At 50.5% G+C, this 23,406-nt stretch overlaps 1 protein-coding gene across 4 annotated transcripts in view; it reads right to left on the bottom strand.

Moving 5' to 3' along the window:
• The window catches only part of map3k15 (mitogen-activated protein kinase kinase kinase 15), a 220,834-nt gene that overhangs the window by 163,052 nt on the left and 34,376 nt on the right, over nucleotides 1-23,406 (bottom strand). For all 4 annotated transcript variants that reach the window (XR_011948699.1, XM_072514132.1, XM_072514133.1 and 1 more), the window contains exons 2-4: nucleotides 14,506-14,645; nucleotides 10,158-10,351; nucleotides 5,839-6,007 (exon numbers count right to left, since the gene is read on the bottom strand). Coding sequence is in view for 3 of the 4 variants with exons in the window: in XM_072514132.1 (XP_072370233.1) it covers nucleotides 5,839-6,007; nucleotides 10,158-10,351; nucleotides 14,506-14,645 (503 nt within the window). In the remaining variant the exon portion in view is untranslated. The remainder of the gene's footprint in view (nucleotides 1-5,838; nucleotides 6,008-10,157; nucleotides 10,352-14,505; nucleotides 14,646-23,406) is intronic.

Here is a 23,406-nt window from a genome sequence, read left to right as displayed (position 1 = left end):
TGTCAGGTCGACGCACAGGTAGTTTTCACATCAGCCAATCTGCCGGCCACTGATGCACGTCTGGCCCACATTCGCCGTGAGACTGCGGCTGACCCCCTTCTACAACATGTGATGGGCCACATGACGGAAGGGTGGCTCAAGGGGCAGAGCCCACAATTTTACAATGTCTGGGACGACTTGGCCGCCATTGATGGTGTCCTCTTGAAGTTGGACCGGATCGTGATCCCACACAGCATGCACCGGCTTGTCCTCGAACAACTGCACGAAGGCCATCTCGGAGTTGAAAAGTGCAGGCGGAGGGCCCCAGAGGCTGTGTACTGGCCGGGCATCAGCGACGACATCGCCAACATGGTGCTCAACTGCCCCACCTACTAGAGGTTTCAGCCGGCGCAACCCCCTGAGACCCTTCAGCCCCATGAGTTGGTCACGTCCCCCTGGGCGAAGGTGGGCGTGGACCTCATGTGCTCGGCAGGGACTACATTATTCTCATTGACTACTTCTCAAGTTATCCGGAGGTCATACGCCTGCACGACACAACGTCATCAGCTGTCATCCGGGCATGCAAAGAAACCTTTGCTCGCCACGGAATTCGCTGACAATGGGCCTTGCTTTGCGAGTCAAGAATGGTCTTCCTTTGCCACTTCATGCCGGATCTGACTTCTGTTTAGCCCTGCTGGCCTATCGCTCGGCTCCACTGTCCACGGGCCTCTCGCCAGCCCAGCTGTTGATGGGTCGCACCCTCAGGACCACTGTGCCATCCATTCATGTTCCTGACCTCGACCATGCTCCAGTATTGCGAAGGATGCAACAGCGTGCTCAGCAGAAGGTGGCACATGACACTCGGGCGACTTACCTTCCTGCCCTGGCGCCTGGAGACAACGTCCGCATACACCTACCGGAGGGTGGCTGGTTGGCAACCGCCGAGGTTCTCCGCCACGTAGCTCCCCACTCATTCCTGGTTCGTATGCCTGATGGCTCTATTCGCCGTCGTAATCGGCGGGCCCTTCGTCTGGTTCCGCGCTCGCTACGAGATCATGCACCGGTGCCACGCCCTCGTGTTGTCCCTGATGTCGACTTTGTTGAGCTTCCTGCCACTCTGCCTCTTCCTCTCTTGCCCGTGGCCAGGCCCATTCCTCAGCCGGTGGATCCTGACACACCCTTGAGGCGGTCAACCCGAATTCGTCGCCCACCTGAGACTTGACTTATGAGCCTGTTAGCACATTGGACTCACTGAATTGTTTTACAGTACTGTTAATGAGCTTTTTTTTCTTGTCGTTCATTGTTCCAGAGTTTTCTCTTGTCGTTTGTTGATTGCATTTGTTCTGTTATTGGTACAACGTCGTTGTTCTGTTGCACCTGACACCTTCCTCTGTATATAGTTCAGCCTCATGTACATGTTGTAAATATTGCACACACATACTCCGATGCACTCAGTACACACTTCTATTTATTAGCATGTAGGCACATATCCTTTGTGAAAGGGGGGGATGTCATGATATCCACATCAGCATATCATGGTGCAATCACACTCACACTGATGGACAGGCAGTTGGACCAACCAGCACACACATAACATCGCAGCCAATCACCAGTGAGAGCACACGCACTATAAAACAGGGAACACCACAGTTCCCGCTCATTCTACCAGGCGATAGCTCAGAGCACAGAGCTCACAGCGCGCCACTCAGACATAGTCCATGTGCTGAGTGACTCACTAAGATAGTGATAGGGCTGGGTCCACAGGTTAGCTGGTGAACCACATACCCAAGCCAGTAGTTAGTTGATTAGACAATAAAACAGAGTTGTACCATCTACAGCCGTGTTGGATCATTTGTGCATCAGAACACCCAACACGACAGACAGCTCACTGTGAGATGAGCTCTGGTGCTCCTCATTATCCGAGCAAGTCTGACTCCTGTTTATAAGACAACAGACCTCTGTCTGCCCAGATGATCCCTGGATTTGCGATGGGGACTCCTTCTCATGGGCTGCATTATATAATAATGTTTTATTGTCGCAAGTAGGCTTACATTAACACTGCAATGAAGTTACTGTGAAAACCCCAAGTCGCCTGTTCGGGTACACAGAGGGAGAATTCAGAATGTCCAAATTACCTAACGGCACGTCTTTCGGGACTTGTGGGAGGAAACCTGAGAACCCGGAGAAAACCCACGCAGGCACAGGGAGAACGTACAGACTCCACACAGAGAGTGACCCAAGCCGGATTGGGTGGCGGGCGGGGGGAGCAGGGTGAGATGGAGCAAGCTTTGGGGTCATAGACTGGGGATGCTATCATAAGAGGGCGTCTCAAACTGTTGCACTCATAGCCTGTCACTTCTCGGCCTATGGAACATCCATAGGTCTGATGTGCACTAACTCCCTTTACCACCACAGCCCCAGATCCAGTCCAAGTCCAACCTTCCCACCCTTGGGAAAACGGTAAGAGGCAGCTCGGAGTGGTAGTGCAAATATGTTTAATAGTGCGTATTTGCATTTAGTGTCCCCTTTCCCAGACTAACATTGTGAAACTATACCCTTGCCAACTTTGGCGTCCTGTATCTTGTCTTCCGTGGCCCCCCGCTCCTTCTAGGCATTCCCCCAGATTGCACATCATGGGCGAAATTCTCCTACCCGCCCCGCCACATTTCTGCCCCGACCGGCTGGCGGGAGTCTCCGTAACACCGGCCGGTCAATGGGGTTTCCCATTGTGGGGCAGCCCCACGCCGTCGGGAAACCCCCGGGCGCCGGCAAAACGGAGACTCCCGCCGGCGGAGAATGACGCCCCAGATGTGGAGGTGACCTGCTGCTTTTCTTTCTCTCTGGCCTGTGATGTGCTTGGTCGGCCTCCTCTGAAGGGCTTGGAGCTGATGGGCCTGGCTGACGTTTGCGAGTCCCAGGTGCTGAGTAGGTAAAATGGCTACCATTGTGTCATGAGGCATGATGGTAAAAAAGGACAATGGCTAACATTGTCAGATGTGTGTGTGAAAAGCTGCAGCTTTCTGCAAAATGAATTTCATGGGAACAGACAGAACGACGACAAGAACTGGATTTTTCACTGATAACACTTTGAAACAGCGAAAGCAAGGCTCTCTCAAGGGCGAATGAGGTCTATATGCTCCAAGATTATTTTTATGAATGAACTATAATGTATACTAATACCTTATAAAATAGCAGGGACGTTCAAGATTCAGCAGCGATAACCCTGGGAACAACATTCGCAAGGCAAGACCTGGGTTTGGAATCTCAGAGTGCACACCCTCCAGAGCAGGCCTGGCCACGTTCTCTCGATCGGGTAATATTTTTAGTTCAAGTTGTCAGTCTTGCAACTTATGTAACTGTTCAAAATAAGCTTAATGAGTTAAATAAAAAAAACTGTATTAAGTCAAAGCTTGCATTGAGTACATGATTTGTTTGTTTTGTCAGTTGACGCCAGTAGAGGGCATTAACACAGGTGATGAGGTAGCAGTCTGTTCTGCTCGCTGCCCAGCAGATGAGCCAGTATCAGGAGGGGGGGATTCAGAAGGGCTGGAGTGATCCAGCAACTCCCTTGCGGGAGGCCCCGGGATGGGCCCCATCACTTCCTCCTCCCTCGTCAGGCTTGCTGGCGCTTGGGCCACTCCAGAGGACAGAGGGTAGCTGGAGTGAGCTCCAGAGGTCTCAATGCCATCTGCCACTGCCAGTTCTAGAGACCAGCCATCATCTGAACATTGGTGTCAACACCCTCAGCTATGGTGCTCTGTGACTGTGCATGTCCCTCAGCAAGTGGACCATGTCCCTCATTGCCTCAGGCATATCTCACTGTGCCTGCATCATGTCCCTTAGTGTCTGGTCATGGTCCAACAGCATCCAGCCAATGTTCTTGATGCTCTCAGCCATGACCCTTGTGACTGGGCCAAGGTCTGGAGTGCAGCAATGCCCATGTGCGCCTAGGACATGTCCGCCTGTGGCTAGGCCCTCGTGTTCTCCACCTCAGCCATGGACATCACAGTGTGATCCAAACCTTGGACGTCCAGACACATGGCTCTGACCTTTGTCCCAGGCCTTCCACTGCGGACGGCATCCTTTTAGTGTTGGCCTGGGTGCCACACATTATCAGCATCATTTTCTACATCCGAAGGCGATTAGACTCTTCCAGTTGGACCTGCAGGCGCTGGAATGTTGTTGACACCCTCACCTGTTAATTCTGGCTCTGAATCAGAATTTGCACCAGTCATGAGAAGACCTTTTCCAGAGGCCAACTTCTGTTTTGGGGTTGGTTCTTCCTTGGGATCGGGTATCCCTCTGACCAGCCGCTCTCTCGGGAGTACTTGCCTCCACCTGATGTGCTGCAGCAGGTGTGTGGTGCTCAGCAGAGGGTGACCCAGGGGCCTGTCTGCTAACATGTTGCACCGAAGTGATAGTCTCTTTGCTGGTGGATGTTGCTGGTGAAAGCGGTGCCAAGAAATCGGTGTCATATCCGAAGCTCTACACGGGGTGTTCTGAGGGTTTAGACAGGGGGTGGCGTTCCCGGGTGGCCTGGCCTCACCTGGTGGGGATCCTGCAATACAAAGGGTCAGCTCTTGGGAAGGACAGGGCTGTGGGGGATGAAAGACTCACTTGAGATAGGACATCTGGATAAAGTTGCTTTGGACTCTCATTTCTTTGGCGGTATGCCGAACTCCATTCAGCCATCGCTCATTCCTCATCCTCCCCCGCGAGTTCCATTGCCCTCTCCTCAGAGAGAATGAGGACAAATATCTCAGGCATGCCACCACCACCTGTCTTCTGATGTTATCTGGTATTGCATCCTGTTTAATCCTTGGGGTCACAGCGGGACCTTGTGAGATGCCAGCAGGCCAGTATTGGGTGGGGGGGGGGGGGGCTTCTAGTTGGTGGCATATGTGCTCAAGGCACCTGAGCGTAGGGATTGTGATGAGCATTTCTGGGGGGTGCGTTCTGAGAGACATGCTGGTAGGTGGTGTGCTACAGGGCTAAATGGGTTTTGGGGCAGATGGCAGGGGTTAGGGGCAGGGGCATACAGATGATTACTCACACTAGTGCCAGTTGCATGCCAGTCCTCCTGGTCAAGTTTCCAGCACTCACTGCATCTGCCACCTCAATCCAGGCTTGGTTCATCACACCAGGCTGGTGTCTGGTCCCACCATGGGGAAGAGAGTGTCCCTGGGCTCCTCAACAGCATCCTGTATTGGTTCTATATTGGCATCCAGGAACCTTGGGACTGGTCTTCATGAAGCCATCTTCTTGGCTGGAATGACAGTCTGTGCTGCGTGGCGCCTAAAAGCTCGTCAAGCTAACAAGGTGATTCCCGACTCCAGGAGTCACTCTCCTGGGGAATTGGGAATCTGGCGAGATTCACTTCGGCTGAGTGCTGGCTAATTTGCATGCATGGAATCTCACCTCCCCTGTGCTCCTAGCACCAGCGGGAACCACTCCGGCTTTCCTTCTGTCGAGAGCACTTAAGTCTGCAAATGGGAGAATTGCACCCATGGAGGAGTTTGGAAAACAAGGAAGAGAATTTTAAAACTGAGGCGTTGCTCAATTGGGAGCCAATATAGGTTAGCGAGCACAAGGGCGATGATAAATGGAACTTGGTGTGAACTAGGTCACAGGCAGCCAAGGTATGGATAAGCGTTTCAGCAGCAGGCAAACTGAGTGGGCTGAGCCAAGCTGACTCAGACTTCATTACATTTTGAAGGCGCTATATAAATTTAATTTGTTATTAGTCATATTGTAGTCTCTCTGTCTGTAGGTTCTTATGTTTTTCTTCAGTAAGGCGTCATGCAGTTTTTTTAAGAACAGCACCAAACATCTCTTCCAAAGCACTTTGCTTCTCTGTACCTGGATGTCCCTGTACGAAAAAAGCAAGTTTGTGATAATGTCAGGCGTGACGACCTCAGTGCATTCTATACGCTGTTTAATGCCAGAGAGCTGCTTGGCAAGGTCTTCTCCTTGGTATTTCTCCCTCAATTTTCTAATGTCACTCAGCAGGGTATCCTTGGCAAATGTGCTGTGAACACAACAACAAAGTGATTGCACAACAGCCATGAAAACAAATGTGTTGCTGGTTACAAATCAATAGGCAACTAAAATTATGAAGTAGCCAAAACATAACATGTGACACGAGGTCAAAACTGTAAATATTATTGATCTATTTTACCTATTTATTTTGTGCAATTTCCATAAGTATGTTCCTTAAACAGTAAAAACAATGGGTGGAATTTTTCCATACTTTGTCAGTGCCAGGCTCTGACTGAAAGCCGGCGTGTATCTCTCCGGATGCACAGCTGGGTTTTCAGGCCAGACTTTCTGGCACTCAGTGCACAGAGAATCTGGGAGTGTGATTTATGCCATCACTCTGGCGGGGCGAGGACTGATAGAGCGTTAAAAATAAACTTCCCCCGCAGACATGGTGGATACCTCCATCCCCCACAAGCATCAAGCATCGGGGCAATCTCTCCCCCTCACCGCGGAGATATTGGGGACCCACCCCTTGCCGCCAGCCACCCCTCTCCTCCCCACCTGCCCCCCCCCCCCCTCCGACCACAAATATATTGGGGGCTCTCTCCTACTGGAGGCATTGTGGGATTTTCTCTCATCCTCCCCACCACCAGGGCATTCTCACCGCCCACTCCCCCTCGGAGCATCAACCCTCACCTCCAACACACATAAGGAGAGTATCCCATGCATGGGGCTCCCCAACGGACTCGCCCCTGGCACTGCCAATCTGGAACTGCCAGAGGCAGTGCCAACCTGTTCCAGGGTGGTGCCCTGCAGGCATTTCCTTCCCCTCGCCGGAGGCTATACTTCATTGATGCCCCCAGCGCCTTCCCCTCGACTGATTCACGTTTTTACATACCTGGTGTAAAGCTTGCCGACATGACGTTCGGCGAGGTATGATTATTCAGTGAGGGGGGGAACATGTGGCTGGGAATGCTTTTAATAAGATATAAATTCATTAAATTTATGCGGTGGCGCAGTGGTCAGCATTGCTGCCTCACGGTGCCGAGGTCCCAGGTTCAATCCCGGTTCTGGGTCACTGTCCGTGTGGAGTTTGCACATTCTCCCTGTGTTTGCGTAGGTCTCACCCCCACAACCCAAAGATGTGCAGGGTAGGTGGATTGGCCATTAATTGGAAAATATGAATTTGATACACTAAATTTATCAAAGAAAAATAAAAATATATGGAAATGAGGTTCCTGCCCTTGTGAACCTCGTTACCCCACCAGTTTGGGGGGGGGGGGTGGGGGGGGCTGGGGGGGGGGGTTGAAATCGTGAAACGAGATCACACTGACGAGAATCCCGTTGCCCGACTCTCGCAGGATTTTGCGCCCATGTCGCCATTTATCCCTGATCATTGGCGGACTCGCCCGGTCCCGCCAAAGTTGACCCACTCCCCTCCCCCCGCCCACGGCGGATTTCCTGCCGATGGGCTGGGGTGCGGTGGAAAGTCCAGTCTCAAATTGAATGCTTAGAGAGGATGAGAGAATAACTACATTGTGATACAGCATGGCATGCAGCCACTGTTGTATTTTGGGTTAGGCAGTCTTGTTTATGAAGAAACCTCTGACAAATTTCTTCAATGCAAACCCACCACCGCAAAAGCCTTTCAAACTAAAATCTATCTTTTCACCTATTTCTCTGCCTCTTGAAATCTCTAGATTCTTCGTCAGTTTCAGAAAAGCAAACCTCTAGCTTTTTCCAATTTTGGACTTTGTAGAAACTGCTGCATTTGCAAAATGGAAGCAAGTTTTTATTAATTTATTTAGCTTGGCTCAGCAATGTAATAATTATTACAAGTAATTCTCGCAAAATTGAGCACAATAGATTCTTTGGAAGTGGACTAGATGGATTTTTACATCTAAAATGCAAGTCAAGGACACACGGTGCTGCAGTGGTTAGCACTGCTGCCTCACGCCGCCGTGACTCGGATTTGATCTCGGCCCCGGGTCACTGTCCGTGTGGAGTTTACACATTCTCTCCGTGTCTGCAATGGTCTCACCCCCACAACCCAAATAAATGCAGGGTTGGTGGATTGGCCATGCTAAATTGCCCCTTAATTGGAACGATTTTTATTTGTACACCAGATAACAGAGTTTTGTGGTTTGCTTTTCTTAACTTCCTCTCTAACTTTTACAGAACTACCTGGGGAAGTTCTAAAAAGTTGGTCAAAATGTTCACTTCAGCTGAAACAAAATGATTCACTAGAAGTACCACCCATTGGCAATGTGAAGATTCCCCACATTTATAGATAATCATAGAATTTACAGTGCAGAAGGAGGCCAGTCGGCCCATCGAGTCTGCACCGGCTCTTGAAAAGAGCACCCTACCCAAGGTCAACACCACCACCCTACCCCATAACCTAGTAACCCCACCCAACACTAAGGACAATTTTGGACACTAAGGGCAATTTATCATGGCCAATCCACCTAACCTGCACATCTTTGGACTGTGGGAGGAAACTGGAGCACCCGGAGGAAACCCACGCACACACGGGGAGGATGTGCAGACTCTGCACAGACAGTGACCCAAGCCGGAATCGAACCTGGGACCCTGGAGCTGTGAAGCAATTGTGCTATCCACAATGCTATTGTGCTTCCCTCTTAGCCAAGCGCAGCTTGGTTCAGCTCGGTTCAGTTGATGTCACTTACACCTGTTGATGCTATGGGTTCAAATTCTACCCCAGGATATTAACACATTGTCCAGGCCGATAATTCAGTCCAGTATGAGGCAGTGTTGCATTGTTGGGAGTACTGTCATTCTTGTAAAATAATAAACTGAGGCCCAATTCGCAATCCCTTAAAGAAGTATACTTCTTCTGATGTATGACGGATAATCCTATCTCGGCAACAGCAACAATTAGCTGATCAAAAACAGGAAATGCTGGAAAAACCAGCAGGTCTGACAGCATCTGCGGAGAGGCAAACAGAGACCTCTCACGAGATTTACCTCGCTTGTTACAGATTGTGAGATCGAATGAGATCTCGCGGGGCATTGCGATCTACATCTCCCCCTCAATGGGTGTGATTCATATTTGCATATTCAAGAGAATAGTTAGTCTCACTTGAATATGTCTGCGCTCGCCGTTCAACGCTGAGGCCCAAAAATGAAGCAGAGTGCCGTTTAATAGCAGGGTCGGTCTCGCTCCTCTAAACGTCCCCAAATTAGGACAGCATGCTGGCGCAGTGGGTTAGCCCTGCTGCATCACGGCGCTGAGATTCCCAGGTTCGATCCCGGCTCTGGGTCACTGTCCGTGTGGAGTTTGCACATTCTCCCCGTGTTTGTGTGGGTTTCGTCCCCACAACCCAAAGATGTGCAGGGTAGGTGGATTGGCCACGCTAAATTGCCTCTTAATTGGAAAAAATGAATTGGGTACACTAAATTTATTTTTTTTAAAAATAGGATTGCACCCAACGTTTCAAGTTGTCAGAGTGAAGAGTCATACAGACTCAAAACATTAACTCTGTTTCTCTCTTCACACATGCTGCCAGACCTCCTGAGTCTTTCCAGCATTTTCTGTTTGTGTTTCAGATTTGCAGAAGATTGCTTTTATCCAATTAGTGGTCAGCCATCTGACTTGTCTGCGGGACTTTATTGACTCTCCTCTTCTTCTTTCCCATAACATTGCTGGCCTATAAGTTTAACTTCTTGCTTCGGAATAGGCTATCCCCCACCATCAAACTGACCTCCCATTCAAAGAACTCCCACATCCACAATTTTGGATTTGATTCCCCGATGCCTCTGCGGAGCACACACCACCCTCCTTGCCCCCACCCCCCCCTACGCTGCATGACTAGCAGCTGCAAGCTCTTTACATGAGGATGCAGCTGTAGCCTGCTCTAAAGTGCACAAGGCCTGACAGAAGTTACGCCTATCATTAAGGCTTACTTCCTGGCAAGGATCCTAAAGAAAAGCCACAAGGTGTGGAGTTAAAATTTTGCAGCAGGCAGGGACTTCAGGTTTCCTGGCTGACAGACCCCTCCACTCTCAATGTTGACCCTTATATAAACATTAATATTGTTTTCAATTAAGTCATCCGTTGATTGTCATTTAGTGGGGGAGGTCCAAGTTCCAAGTTCCCCATTTCCCTGACCATGTTTTTGATTACCACCTCAAGTTAAAGTTCTCATACATATTCCTCGTCATATGAAAGTAGCTACCAGGAGGTAACATCAATATCTTTTAGGAGGCTGATAAGTTTATCCAGCAATGGTTGGCAGAAAGGTCCCAGCAAGCTGTCCCAACTCGGTTGTAAGAACTCTGAGACTCTTCGTTGAAAATCATTCTCACAGCACAGGAAATCGTCATTGGTGGTCGTCACATAGGGGATGAAATGATAATTCCCACTAGCAGCCTGGCAAAAAAAATACCTGTTTGAGTCAACTCATAAAAATGATTAGGACTTTGCATAAAACATTGAGCTATACGGCAACATAAGACAATGAACCTTATATTCTAGAGCATTGGTTGGAGAAATCACTGAATGGTATGCAGGTGGTGCAAGTAATGAAAGCATGAAAAACTCATTGTACAGTCCAAAAGCAAACAATTGGAACTCTGAATTGAACAATCACAACCAGAAGCTTGCAATAAGACATCTGGGCCCTGACTCTGGCATAGTAAATTGAAGGAGAGTGAGGTGGGGTGGGACAATGCCAGTGCGGCACTTGCAACACACGATGTGCAATGAAAATTGCGACAAAACCATACATTGCTTTTATGCCGTATCTGTGGCACAAATGCCATTATATTCAACTGATTGGAACAGTGTAGCCCTTGTAGCTTGTCTTTCAAAATCCAATTTGTTCCCCGCCGAATAACAAACTGAAGGAGACCTCATCCAATACCAAGGGCCAGGACTAGGCCGAAAAGGTTCAGTGAATGACTAACAAATGCTGACTTGAAATGGAAAAGTAAATACTGTTATGAATTTGATAGCTCCAGTTGTTGTATGATTATGTCTGAGATAATTTAACATGGAATAAGAAAAATTACAAAAGATTTTCATTTGTATAGCATCTTTCATAGCTACAGGACATCCCAAAGTACTTTACAGCCAAATAAGTGCTTTTCAAAGTGTAGTTACTGTTGAAATGTAGGAAATGTGCCAGCCAATTGGCACACAGCAAGCTCCAACAGCAATGTGATAATGACTAAATAATCCGTTTTTGTGATGTTGCTTGAAGACATTAGCCTGAATCAATCGAGGTATAGATTACAAAAGCAGTGAGGTCATGTTGAAGTTTTATAAAGCTTTGGTGAGGCTACAGCTGGAGTACTGTGTGCAATTCTGGTCACCACATTACAAAAGGGATGTGATTGCACTGGAGGGGGTGCAGAGGAGATTCACCAGAATGTTGCCTGGGCTGGAATATTTAAGTTATGAAGAGGTTGGATAGGCTTGGGTTGTTTTGTTGAGGTAGAGAAGACTGAGGGGCGACCTGATCAAGGGGTACAAGATTATGAGGGGCATGGACAGGGTGGATGGGGAGCAGGTGTTCCCCTTAGTTGAAGGCTCAGTCACGAGGGGACACAAGTTCAAGGTGAGGGGCAGGAGGTTCAGGGGGGAATGTGAGGAAAAAACGTTTTACCCGGAGGGTGGTGACGGTCTGGAACGCACTGCCTGGGAGGCTGGTAAAGGCGGGTTGCCCCAAAGTACTTGTATGAGCACTTGCCACGTCATAACTTTCAAGGCTATGGGCCAAGTGCTGGCGAATGGGATTAGGTAGGCAGGTCAGGTGTTTTTTTGTTTTGGTGCAGACCTGATGGGCTGAAGGGCCTCTTCTGCACTGTATTATTCTGTGATTCTGATAAATAGTGACACTGCGGTAGGTTCCCTTGCTCTTCTTCAAAATAGTGCCATGAAATCTTTTACATCCTCCTGAGAGGGCATCCGAGACCTCGGTTTAACGTCTCATCTGAAAGACAGCGCCTCCAACAGTGCAGCACTCCTGCAGCACTACACTGAGGGACCAGCCTGGGTTTTCTTTTTGTGCTCAAGACCTGGAGTTGGACCTGAACGTCTGATTCAAAGCGACTCACGTGCTATCAACTGAGCTAGTGCTGACACTTACTGAGTCATGCCTGATACCTAAATAAAATCCCAGATTCGTGTACATCAGAGTTCCATTATAGCCAGATTATCCTTATTAAAATAAGTCTGGGCATAATTGTGAAGTATCATTCCAAGCTCACTCTTAAATTATACTGGAAGATCTGGGCTAGTCACTGTGGGTGGGATTTTCCGCCCTCATCCCCTACATCATGTTTTGAGGAGGCAATCCACCAGTGGCCGCTGAAGGGATCTTCTGGTCCCATTGCTGTCAACGTGGTTTCCTATTGTTCGCACCCAAACCCATGGTGAGGGGGTCACCATCAGCAGGTGCTGAAGATCCCACAGGCGGGAGTGACTGGAAATTTGTCCCTTTGGAGAATGAAAGGCAACTTTCATCTGCCTCCAATTCGGGCTCTCTCTTTCTTTCTCTCTCTAACCCAGAAACAAGATGATTATACATTCCCTGCCAGCAATGATCTTCTCTCCTCCCCCTTACTAGTCCATGTTAAGCAGTTGCACAACATGTGAATATAAGTAGCATTTCTTGATCCAGCACTTGCCAGTCTTTAACATCCACTCAGGTGCAAACAGTGGCGGAATAGGTGACTGTCACAAAGTAAAAATTACTCAGCTGCCAGCAAGTAATTGAGAGGCTTGTTGGGTCACTTCAGAAGGTAGTTTAAGGACTGATGTGGGACTGGAGTCAGACTGAGGATATTTTGGATAAAGACTGCAGGTTTCCTTCCCTAAAGGATGCTAGTTAACCATTTGAGTTCTTTGTTTGAAAGAGCAAAATGTGAGACAACTACTAAGATTCTGACACTTTGCTGTATAATGCTCTGTTAAGAGGCTTGTGATGTATCATTGTGTTAAATGTGTTACATAAATAAGTTTATGTTCTTCTCAATTTAGGTAATGCATTCATTAGTGGGATGAGAACAACTGTCCACAGTGAGCTGGGAAAATCTGTTAAAGGCTAACAGCATTGGGAGGAGTTTGAAAAGAATATAATGTGATACAGAACTATAGCCCTGAGGGGCAAGAACTTTACTTGCCCAAAATAAAATAAAGATGACTAAACAGATAAAGGACAAAATAAAACAAAAGGAAAAAGCATACAAAAGTTGGGACGGCGTTGGTGCGTTTTCAGAAGGCCATCCCCGAAGCTCCGCCCCCAATGGGCCGAGTTCCCAACCGCACGTTTGACGTGTATTCTCAACAGTCGGGAACCCGGCGTGGCGGCCACGGCTGTGTCCAGTGCCACCACAGTTGGCCGCGAGCCATGCTGCTGGCCGGGAGGGGGGCTTCAGGGAGGGCTGGGGGGACTGGTGGGGGGTGACCAGGTGGTGGCATGGGAGACAGTATTTGGCAGGTCGGGTCGTGCGCAGCCGGCGCCATGCGTCGGCTGCAGGGCGTCACCGTGTGCATGCGCGGCCACAGACCCGGCCATTCGCGGCTGTTTTTGGCGTGGGAGCCAGGAGTCTTACTCGGTGCGGCTGTTAACCCCTCGCCGGCCCCAGGATCAGTGAGGGTTTGGTGTCGTAAAACACCACAGTTCCCATGCCATTGTCGGCACTTAGCCGGAAAATTGGAGAATCCAGCCCCTAGTCTCCCAAACGGAGAATCCCACCACATGTTTTACACTTTGGTTTGTTTTCCCTTTGAATGCATAGAACAGATGGTGACTTTAAAACCAGAGTCTTTACTATTTGCATCAACTTTTGATTTACTGCCTCTTGCAGCCTTTGTAAGTAAGTGGGAAAGTGTGCAAGTGGACTGACTGAGAGTTTAAATGGAGTCTTAATGAATCATGCAATCTCTGGGATTGGAACTAATTGCCTGGGGTTGGGGCTGGTGGGGGGGTGGGGGTCAGAGAACATTTTACAGGCCTTTGAATTTTTTCTCCATTTTCCCTCTCCCAATGGATTACATCCCTTGAGTTAAGAATAGGTTGGGTGGGGTAAATGAGGGTGTATGTGTGTGTGGGGAGTGTTTACCTATAAAACCATGGTCATCATGGTTTAGGACCGGTTTGAGGGCACAAGTGGTATTTTCTTGCCTGTCAATTTAGTACGTTTACAAGTTTGGGAATAAGTTACATACCAAGACATATAAAAGAAACATGCACATTCAAAATGTAGAGTTCAACCGGAGCTGATCCATTGATGTATCATTGCAGGGTAATTATGCCATCATCAAGGAGTTACGCTCATAGGTTGAGTGTTTACTTCAACATTTTGTGCAATGGTCGACATTGTAGAATCTTGGGCTTCACAGAACCCTGAATTTTGAAGATTAATTTGAAATGGAAAAAAAATGTGGGATGGCTTTAATTTGAAATGCAGATCAATGTAACAATCCATTCAAACATAAACCAAATGAACTGGCAATGAATATATGTCATAAATTAATATATGTCAGAAAAAATATGAATAAGTATGAAAATGAGCAACCTTGAGTGACTGAGCAGTTTCCAGGTCAGTGTTGTGGTAGAGGATGACATTGTTTGTCATGCCGAAACTTTCTCGTACACCGAGATGATAAAAGAGTGTTGGTTGCCTGAAAACATCACTCATGTCCACCACAGCAATGTCTGCAAAACAAGAGCATGGACGCGGTTTAATGAACACACCCTGCAGTCACCATTATTGTCTGGTGTTGGCCATAATAACATCCACTTAACTACGACTACCATAGACAAACTTAATACTTGCTATTTCTTTTTCTACCTTTCAGTTCTCAGGATGTGGGCCTTGCCAGCAAGGATGCTATTTATTGTCCATTCCTTGAGAAATATAGTGTTGGCCTTCTTTATTTTGAAACAATTGAGTGGCTTGCTAGGCAGGGCAGTTAACAGTGAACCATGTTGCTGTGGGACTGGAGTCACATATTGGACAGAATGGGTAATGACAGCAGGTTTCCTTCTCTGTAGGACATTAGTGAATTTGTTGGCTTAAAACAATCTTGCAGCTTTACAGTCACTCTTACTGGCACCAGTTTCAGATTGGCTCAAAGAAAATTGAATTCAGATTCCACCACGTTGCGCTCGGCACAGATCTGGTTAAATAATGGGAAAGGCCAAAACTGAGATTCGTGCCAGGCTCGCATCAGTTTGCTATTAAAAGTGCCTACTCCCAATGGAGAGTTCCGGATCAGACCAAAATATGACGAGCATAGCATTAACCCCAATTTGCTTTAATTTCCATCTTATTAGCAAGATTGAAGTCGAATGTAATGGCCTGCCAGGAATTAACCGTCTCCCCAGCGCGAAATCGCATGGGCGGTGTTCACTACTCCTTTTTTTAAATGTGAAGCTGGCACAATGGCTGCTGAGAGGAATTGAGGAGGTGAATAGCTATTTCCAATTTCTGGCATACAGCTCAAGGACAGTGGAGCTGCTGCCCCAGTGCGCGCAGAGCGGGGGGGGGGGGGGGGGGGGGGGCGGGGTCGGCTCCTCAGGGAGGTTAGGCTTGGTCAGAGGCTGAAGCGTTTCAGGTCGGGGATCACGCCTGAGCCGGGGCGGTGGGGGGGGGGGGGAGGGGGGGGGAGGGGGGGGTGCGGGGGGGGGGGGGGTGCGGGGGGGGGGGGGGGGGGTGAATGGTTGTGGGGCTTTTCGTCTGTGAGGCCTTCAAGCCATCTTTAAATATTGTGGAGAGCTATAGCAGGGGCAACTGCAGCTGCTGAACATCTGTCCTAACAAACACATCCAGGAGTTGGTTTTAATTGTTCTAACTTTTCCTGGGTAACTATTCTGCTAAAAGGATTGGAGCCATCCAGAGTCTCTGATTTAAATCGGAATTTCAGATGATTTCTGGTACAGGGCAAATGCCAATCAGAAGTTGAAACTTCCCAGAAATTCCATTCAGTCCTTGCCTGGGGATGTATGAGGGATACCCCAGTGCATCTTCTGGGGTACCCACAGCACAGTACTCCCATGGTGCACTTCCAATAACCTTGAGTTCCAATTGTGGGAAAGAAATGCCTAATTTCTTTGTGAAACTTCTATGTGCCACCAGTCTGTGTACACCAGTTACAGGCTGTTGACATTACATCCCATAATGGCAGTTAAGGTAATAGCTGACGTTGCCCACTGCCTGACTCTGACAATATGGCACATAATAGCCACATGGAAGGCTCATTAGGTCTTTAAGATCCATGCAAATGAGGTAGCGACCCACACGAAGGCGAGAATATCCATGGAGAGTTTGATTTAGGTGCCGAGGAGGAAATCACCATGTGAATTTTAAAATAAATTAAGCAACCTTGTCCAGTTTCCTGGACACCACCCACCACCCTGCCCCATTGCCTGCTGATTTCAGAGACGTGGGGCGGGAAGGAAGGAGGTCCTCCTTCAGAGAGGACGGCACCGATCGTGGGCCACCCCACATTCAAGGTGAAGCCCGGTGCAGGATCCCCCCTCGCCCCCCCACAGGCCACCCCCCCAGCGTTCACGCACCGCCCACGACTGTAGCGACCAGGTGTGGACGGCGCTGGGGGGAACCCGCCGTTTTGGCCTGGCCGCTCGGCCCATCCGGGCCTCAGAATAGCGGGGGTGCCGGAGAATCGCCATTTTTGGTATCTCCGGCGATTTTCCGGCCTGCGGCCCGCGAAACTCGACCGGCCCGTTCCCGCCGCTTGGGAGAATCGCGGGAGGGCGTCGGACAGGCGTCCCCGGAAATTTTGCCGGCCCAGGCGATTCTCCCAACCGGCGTGGGAGTGGAGAATCGAGCCCAAAATCTCCCCTTGGCTCGTGCACCTCCTCCCTTGCCAGCAAGTTACATTTTTCTCTATTATATCAAACATTAAATAATTAAGAAGTAGGATGATAGATCTCAGAACTGGGGCGAAATTCTCCCCCAACGGCGCGATGTCCGCCGACTGGCGCCAAACACGGCGCCAATCAGACGGGCATCGTGCCGGCCCAAAGGTACGGAATGCTCCGCATCTTTGGCGGCCTAGCCCAACATTGAGGGGCTAGGCCGACGCCGGAGGGATTTCCGCCCCGCCAGCTGGCGGAAATGGCGTTTGTTGCCCCGCCAGCTGGCGCGGAAATGCGGCGCATGCGCGGGAGCGTCAGCGGCCACTGACAGTTTCCCGGCGCATGCGCGGGAGCGTCAGTGGCCGCTGTCAGTTTCCCGCGCATGCACAGTGGGGAGAGGCTCTTCCGCCTCCGCCATGGTGGAGGCCGTGGCGGAGGCGGAAGGGAAAGAGTGCCCCCACAGCACAGGCCCGCCCGCGGATCGGTGGGCCCCGATCGCGGGCCAGGCCACCGTGGGGGCACCCCCCGAGGTCAGATCACCCCACGCCCCCCCCCAGGACCCCGGAGCCCGCCCACGCCGCCTGGTCCTGCCGGTAAATACCAGGTTTGATTTACGCCGGCGGGACAGGCAATTTCTGGGCGGGACTTCGGCCCATCCGGGCCGGAGAGTCCAGCGGGGGGTCCCGCCAACCAGTGCGGCCCGATTCCCGCCCCTGCCCAATCTCCGGTACCGGAGACTTCGGCGGGGGCGGGATTCACGGCGGCCAACGGCCTTTCTCTGACCCGGCGGGGGGTCGGAGAATGACGCCCCTGTTTTAAACAAACTATATTAAGGCAAGGTTTCAGTGCTGCTAATTGGTGATATTATTCTGCTAGACTGGACTAATAATAGTTACATGAGTTCAAACCCCGCCAAAGCGCAGCTGGTGAATTTACAAACAGTTCATTTTATAAATCTGGATTAAAGAGCCAATCAGTGATTGGTGATCATGAAATTACTGGATTGTAATAAAAACCCACCTGGTTCACCACAGGAGGAAATCTGCTCTCCGTACCCATTCTGGCCTCTAGGCCCTTAGCAAAATGAGTGACTTGTAACTGCCCTCTTAAATGTTGCATTTAATGGTAATCAGGATTCAATAACTGCTGGCCTTGAGCAATACCCACATCCCATGAATGAATCTCAATAAAAACATAGTTGAACAGGGAGCAGTCACCGTGGTAACATAAAAGCAAAATGCTTCTGCGGTTGAAAGTCTGAAATAAATACACACGATACTGGAATTGCTCAGGGAGACAGGGAGCATCTGTGGAGAGAGAAACAGGCTTAATGTTTCAGAGTGATGACCTTTCATCAGAATTGGAAAGTTAGAGATTTAATGGCCGGGATTCCCCGGCCCAGCGCCGGGTCGGAGAATACCCGAGGGCGGGGGGGGGGGGGGGGGGTAATTCATTCCCCGCCGCCCCAATGCCAGCTGCGCCATTCTCCAGCACCGTTTTTCAGGTGCCGGCGGGATCGCCGCTACGCCGGTCGGGGGCCATTGACAGCGGCCCCCCCGGCCATTCTCTGGGCCGACGAGCTTGGCCGACTCCCGCCGGCATGGATTACTCACCTCCCACACGGCGGGGCCTGGAAGGTAAGTGTGCTGGGGCTGTCCAGGAGGGGAGGAGGTGGGGGGACCTGACCCCGTGGGGGGCCCCCACGGTGGCTTGGCCCGCGATCAGGGCCTACCGATTGGCGGGCAGGCTGGTTCCGTGGGTCCTACTTTACTCCGCACTGGGCCCCTGTAGGGCTCTGCCATTTTACCCGGGGGCCGGCGCGGAGAAGGGAACCCCTGCACATACGTGGAAATATGCGGCCATTCCGCGCACGCGCGGGAATATGCCAGCCGTTCCGCGCATGCGCGGGAATATGCCGGCCGTGCCGCGCATGCACGGACACTCATGGGCCGTTCCCCGCCAGCTGGAGCTGCGGGGACAACTCCAGCGGCAACCTAGCCCCCTAGAAATGTGAGAATTCCTCACTTTCGGGGGCCGTTGACACCGGAGTCGTTGGCGCCGGTTTTCACGCCTGCATAGGGACATAGCCCCATTTTTAGAGAATCCCGCCCAATAGGTTTTAAGCAAGTGAAGGGTGAAGTAGGGGGGACAGGGACAATGCTGGAAAGCAGCATAGGGAAAAAAAGATTCTGTGGTAGGGTAGAGTAATTATATGACAAAAGTGTGCAAGGCCAAAGGGTGTGGTAATGGGATGAGTAATGAAAGAAAAGATGGTTGAAATCTTCCGTCCATCGGCTGGTATTTTCAGGTGCTGCTAAAAGTTAAAGGAGTTAATGCCAAATTTTCCATTCTCCCTCAGAATGGGCCCCGCCCACCCGATGGGCCTAGAGAAGGTGTGAATAATGGAATCATGAACAGCTGGCATCCAAAAGTTGGGGGAAAAAAGAGAAACAAAGGGCTAGGCGAAAACCGGCAAAATAAAGGGAAACAAAATGGGGACAAATCTAAATTTGTTGAACTCAACTTTGGGTCTGGAAGGCTGTAAAGATGAGGTGCTGGGTCTCAAGCTTACTTTGAGCTTCATTGGAACGTGGCAGGAGGCCGAGGACAGATAGTTAAGGTTAATAGCAAGGTGGAAAATTAAAATGGCAGACAACTGGAAGCTCAGGCTCATGATTGGTCTGCACTGATCGCTATGGTTGTCATGATATTCAAACACACACATCATGATGGACACACCAACAGACAAATCAGAGCACACAACACCACAACCAATCACACACAAAGACAGGAACCACATAAAAGCACGAACACGACACCTAGTGGACAGTAGGTCTGGGGACAAGGACACGGACACGACCTGTTTCAACATCACAAACAGGGAATCCCCATGTGCAGAGTATCAAGACAAAACTGTACATAGAAAGTTTAAATAAAATAGCTTTGTATCATATACAACCGTGTTGGCTCATCTGTGTGTCAGAACGCCCAACACCACATGGTACAGGAGTGGATCGATACCTGCCAACTAACCTGCCATTCTGGACATGGACCGCACCGACAAACCGCAGCCGTTGCAAGTCGCGGGGAACCTAGGTACCAATTGGAAGCTCTTCAGGCAGCGATTTGACCTATACATCCGAGCCAACGAGAAACAGAGTGCCTCGGATGAAACGAAGATTGCACTGCTCCTCTTCTACGCAGGGCAGCACGCCCTCGACGTCTTCAACTCACTGGTGTTCGAAGAAGGGGAAAACCAATCCAAGTATGACACGGTCATCCTCAAACTGGACCAGCACTTTAATGTTGAAGTGAATGAAAGTTTTGAAAGATACCTCTTTCAGCAACGCCTGCAAGGTAAGGAGGAGCTTTTTCAACCCTTTTTGACGCACCTCCGAATTCTAGCACAGTCCTGCGGTTACGGCAGCACCACAGAGTCCATGATCAGGGACCAGATTGTTTTTGGCGTTGCCTCCAGTGGCCTACGCCAGCAACTTCTTAAAATAAAAAGCCTCACCTTAGCGTCTGCTGTGGAAGCCTGTGTCCTCCACGAGAATGCAACCAGCCGTTTTGCCCGATTTCAGGCGTCCGAATTGGCACGGAGGGGGTCCCCAGCCATCGAATCGGCAAGCCAGGCCGCCCACGACGCCGAACGCATCCAGGCCGTCGATTACTTCCCGACCCGCGGCCCCGATGACAGCGGCCGCTTCCCGCGCTTTTCGCGGTCTCCCGCGCTGGTGCGCGCCAAAAATAACGGCCACATCGAGGGACGCACTGCGCAGGCGCGCCCACCGCAAGATCGCACTGCGCATGCGCAGTGGCGCAACGAACTCCGTGACGTCATGACATGCGGCAATTGTGGAGCTGCACACTTAAAAGGGCAATGTCCTGCTAAAAACCGACAGTGCCTCAGATGTGGCAAGATGGGCCACTATGCTGCCCACTGTCGTGCTGCTCAACCCATGGATCCTGCACATCCCCGACAATCTCGCAGACAAGTCAGGACCGCCCAGCCCACGCATGAAGACTTCCAGTTAAGTGATGCAGATGACCAGGATGCCTTCCGCGTTTCCGTCATCGATGTCAACAAGGTCAATGCCATCAATCCAGCCGATCAGTGGTGTGCCACCCTGACGGTCAACCGATCGCGCGTCACCTTCCGTCTGGACACCGGCGCATCCGCCAACCTGATTGCATATTCTAAATTCCAGGCCATGAAGGTCAAACCACCCATCATGCCATCCCGGCTCAAGATGGTTGATTATAACGGGAACGTCATCCCGTCCATAGGATCTTGCCAGCTACAGATAACTCACAAGATGCACACGGCCACACTCCCCTTCGAAGTTGTCGGCTCATCAAAAGACTCGTTACTGGGCGCACAGGCGTGTAAGGTCCTTCACCTGGTACAGCGCATTATGTCTCTCTCTCCAGATGAGATATCCGACTTCCCGGATGCTGAGTTCCACGCAAATCTCCATTCCCTCCTTGCTCACAACCAGGAGGTTTTTGAAGGCATGGGGACATTGCCATACACGTACAAGATTCGACTCAAACCGGACGCCATCCCTGTCATTCACGCACCTCGCAGGGTTCCTGCGCCACTCAAAGACTGCCTCAAGCTGCAGCTGCAGGCTCTTCAGGACCAAGGGGTCCTATCCAGGGTCACGGAGTCCACGCCATGGGTCAGCTCCATGGTCTGTGTAAAGAAGCCCTCTGGCGAGCTCCGCATATGTATAGATCCTAAAGATCTGAATAACAACATCATGCGGGAACACTATCCCATCCCGAAACGAGAGGAACTCACCAGCGAGATGGGGCAAGCCAAAATATTTACCAAATTGGATGAGTCCAAAGGATTTTGGCAGATCCAATTGGACCCGGCCAGCCGAAGGCTATGCACGTTCAACATCCCTTTTGGCAGATTCTGCTACAACCGGATGCCATTCGGCATCATTTCAGCATCTGAAGTTTTCCACCGCATTATGGAGCAGATGATGGAAGGCATCGAAGGGGTACGTGTATATGTGGACGATATCATCATTTGGTCCACCACTCCGCAGGAACACATGCATCGTCTACGACGTGTCTTCACCCGCATACGAGAAAATGGCCTGCGTCTCAACCGTGCGAAGTGTGCCTTCGGCCAGACGGAGCTGAAATTCCTCGGGGACCACATCTCACGATCAGGGGTCCGTCCCGATGCAGACAAAGTTAGCGCCATCACAGCCATGCCACGGCTGGCTGACAGGAAGGCTGTCCTAAGATTCTTGGGCATGGTCAACTTCCTTGGGAAGTTCATTCCCAAACTGCCTTCTCATACAACGAATATGCGCCATCTCGTGAAAAAATCAACAGAATTCCACTGGCAGCAATCGCATCAGCTGGAATGGGAGGAGCTCAAGCACAAACTGGTCACGGCACCAGTGTTGGCGTTATTTGACACGACTCGCCCTACAAAGATCTCAACAGATGCCAGCCAATCTGGTATTGGAGCGGTACTCCTGCAAAAAGACAACATGTCGTCATGGGCCCCGGTTGCATATGCCTCACGAGCCATGACCCCTACCGAACAGCGCTATGCGCAAATAGAAAAAGAATGCCTGGGCTTGTTAACTGGACTGGACAAGTTCCACGACTATGTGTATGGTCTGCCACGATTTACGGTTGAAACTGACCACCGCCCCCTGGTCAACATCATTAACAAAGACCTGAACGACATGACCCCTCGCCTCCAGCGCATCTTACTTAAACTCAGGAGGTATGATTTTGAACTGATCTACACTCCGGGGAAGGATCTCATCGTGGCGGACACGCTCTCCCGAGCAGTGAGCACACCACCAGATGCGGAGGGGTTCGTGCGTCAAATTGAGGCACACGTGACTCTGACAGCAGCAAATCTGCCAGCTGATGACCCAAGTCTGGCCCACATATGTGCAGAGACGGCGACTGACCCCCTTCTACAGCGTGTGATGCGCCACATGGCGGAAGGGTGGCTCAAAGGGCAGTGCCCCCAGTTTTATAATGTGCGAGATGACCTTACCAACATAGATGGGGTCCTTATGAAATTAGACAGGATTGTTATTCCGCACAGCATGCGCCAGATGATTCTTAATCAACTACACGAAGGCCACTTGGGCGTCGAAAAATGCAGACGAAGGGCCCGAGAGGCGGTATATTGGCCGGGTATTAATGAAGACATAGCCAACATGGTGCTCAATTGCACAACCTGTCAGAGGTTTCAGCCGGCGCAACCTCCGGAGACGCTTCTACCACACGAGTTGGTGACGTCCCCCTGGACGAAGGTGGGTGTTGACCTATTTCACGCGCTCGGCAGAGATCACATCATTATTATAGACTACTTCTCAAACTACCCGGAAGTCATGCCTCTACATGATCTGACGTCGTCCGCAGTCATTGGGGCCTGCAAGGAAACATTTGCTCACCATGGCATTCCAAGGACTGTCATGTCAGACAATGGACCCTGCTTCGCCAGCCGTGAATGGTCGTCCTTTGCCGCAGCATATGGTTTCACTCATGTGACATCCAGCCCTCTACATCCACAGTCGAACGGGAAGGCTGAAAAGGGCGTCCA

This window comes from Scyliorhinus torazame, chromosome 8 (assembly GCF_047496885.1).
Source record: "Scyliorhinus torazame isolate Kashiwa2021f chromosome 8, sScyTor2.1, whole genome shotgun sequence".
In the NCBI taxonomy this organism is placed as follows: Eukaryota; Metazoa; Chordata; class Chondrichthyes; order Carcharhiniformes; family Scyliorhinidae; genus Scyliorhinus; species Scyliorhinus torazame.
Note: the sequence above shows the minus strand (reverse complement) of the source record. Positions and strands in the feature narration are given on the sequence as shown.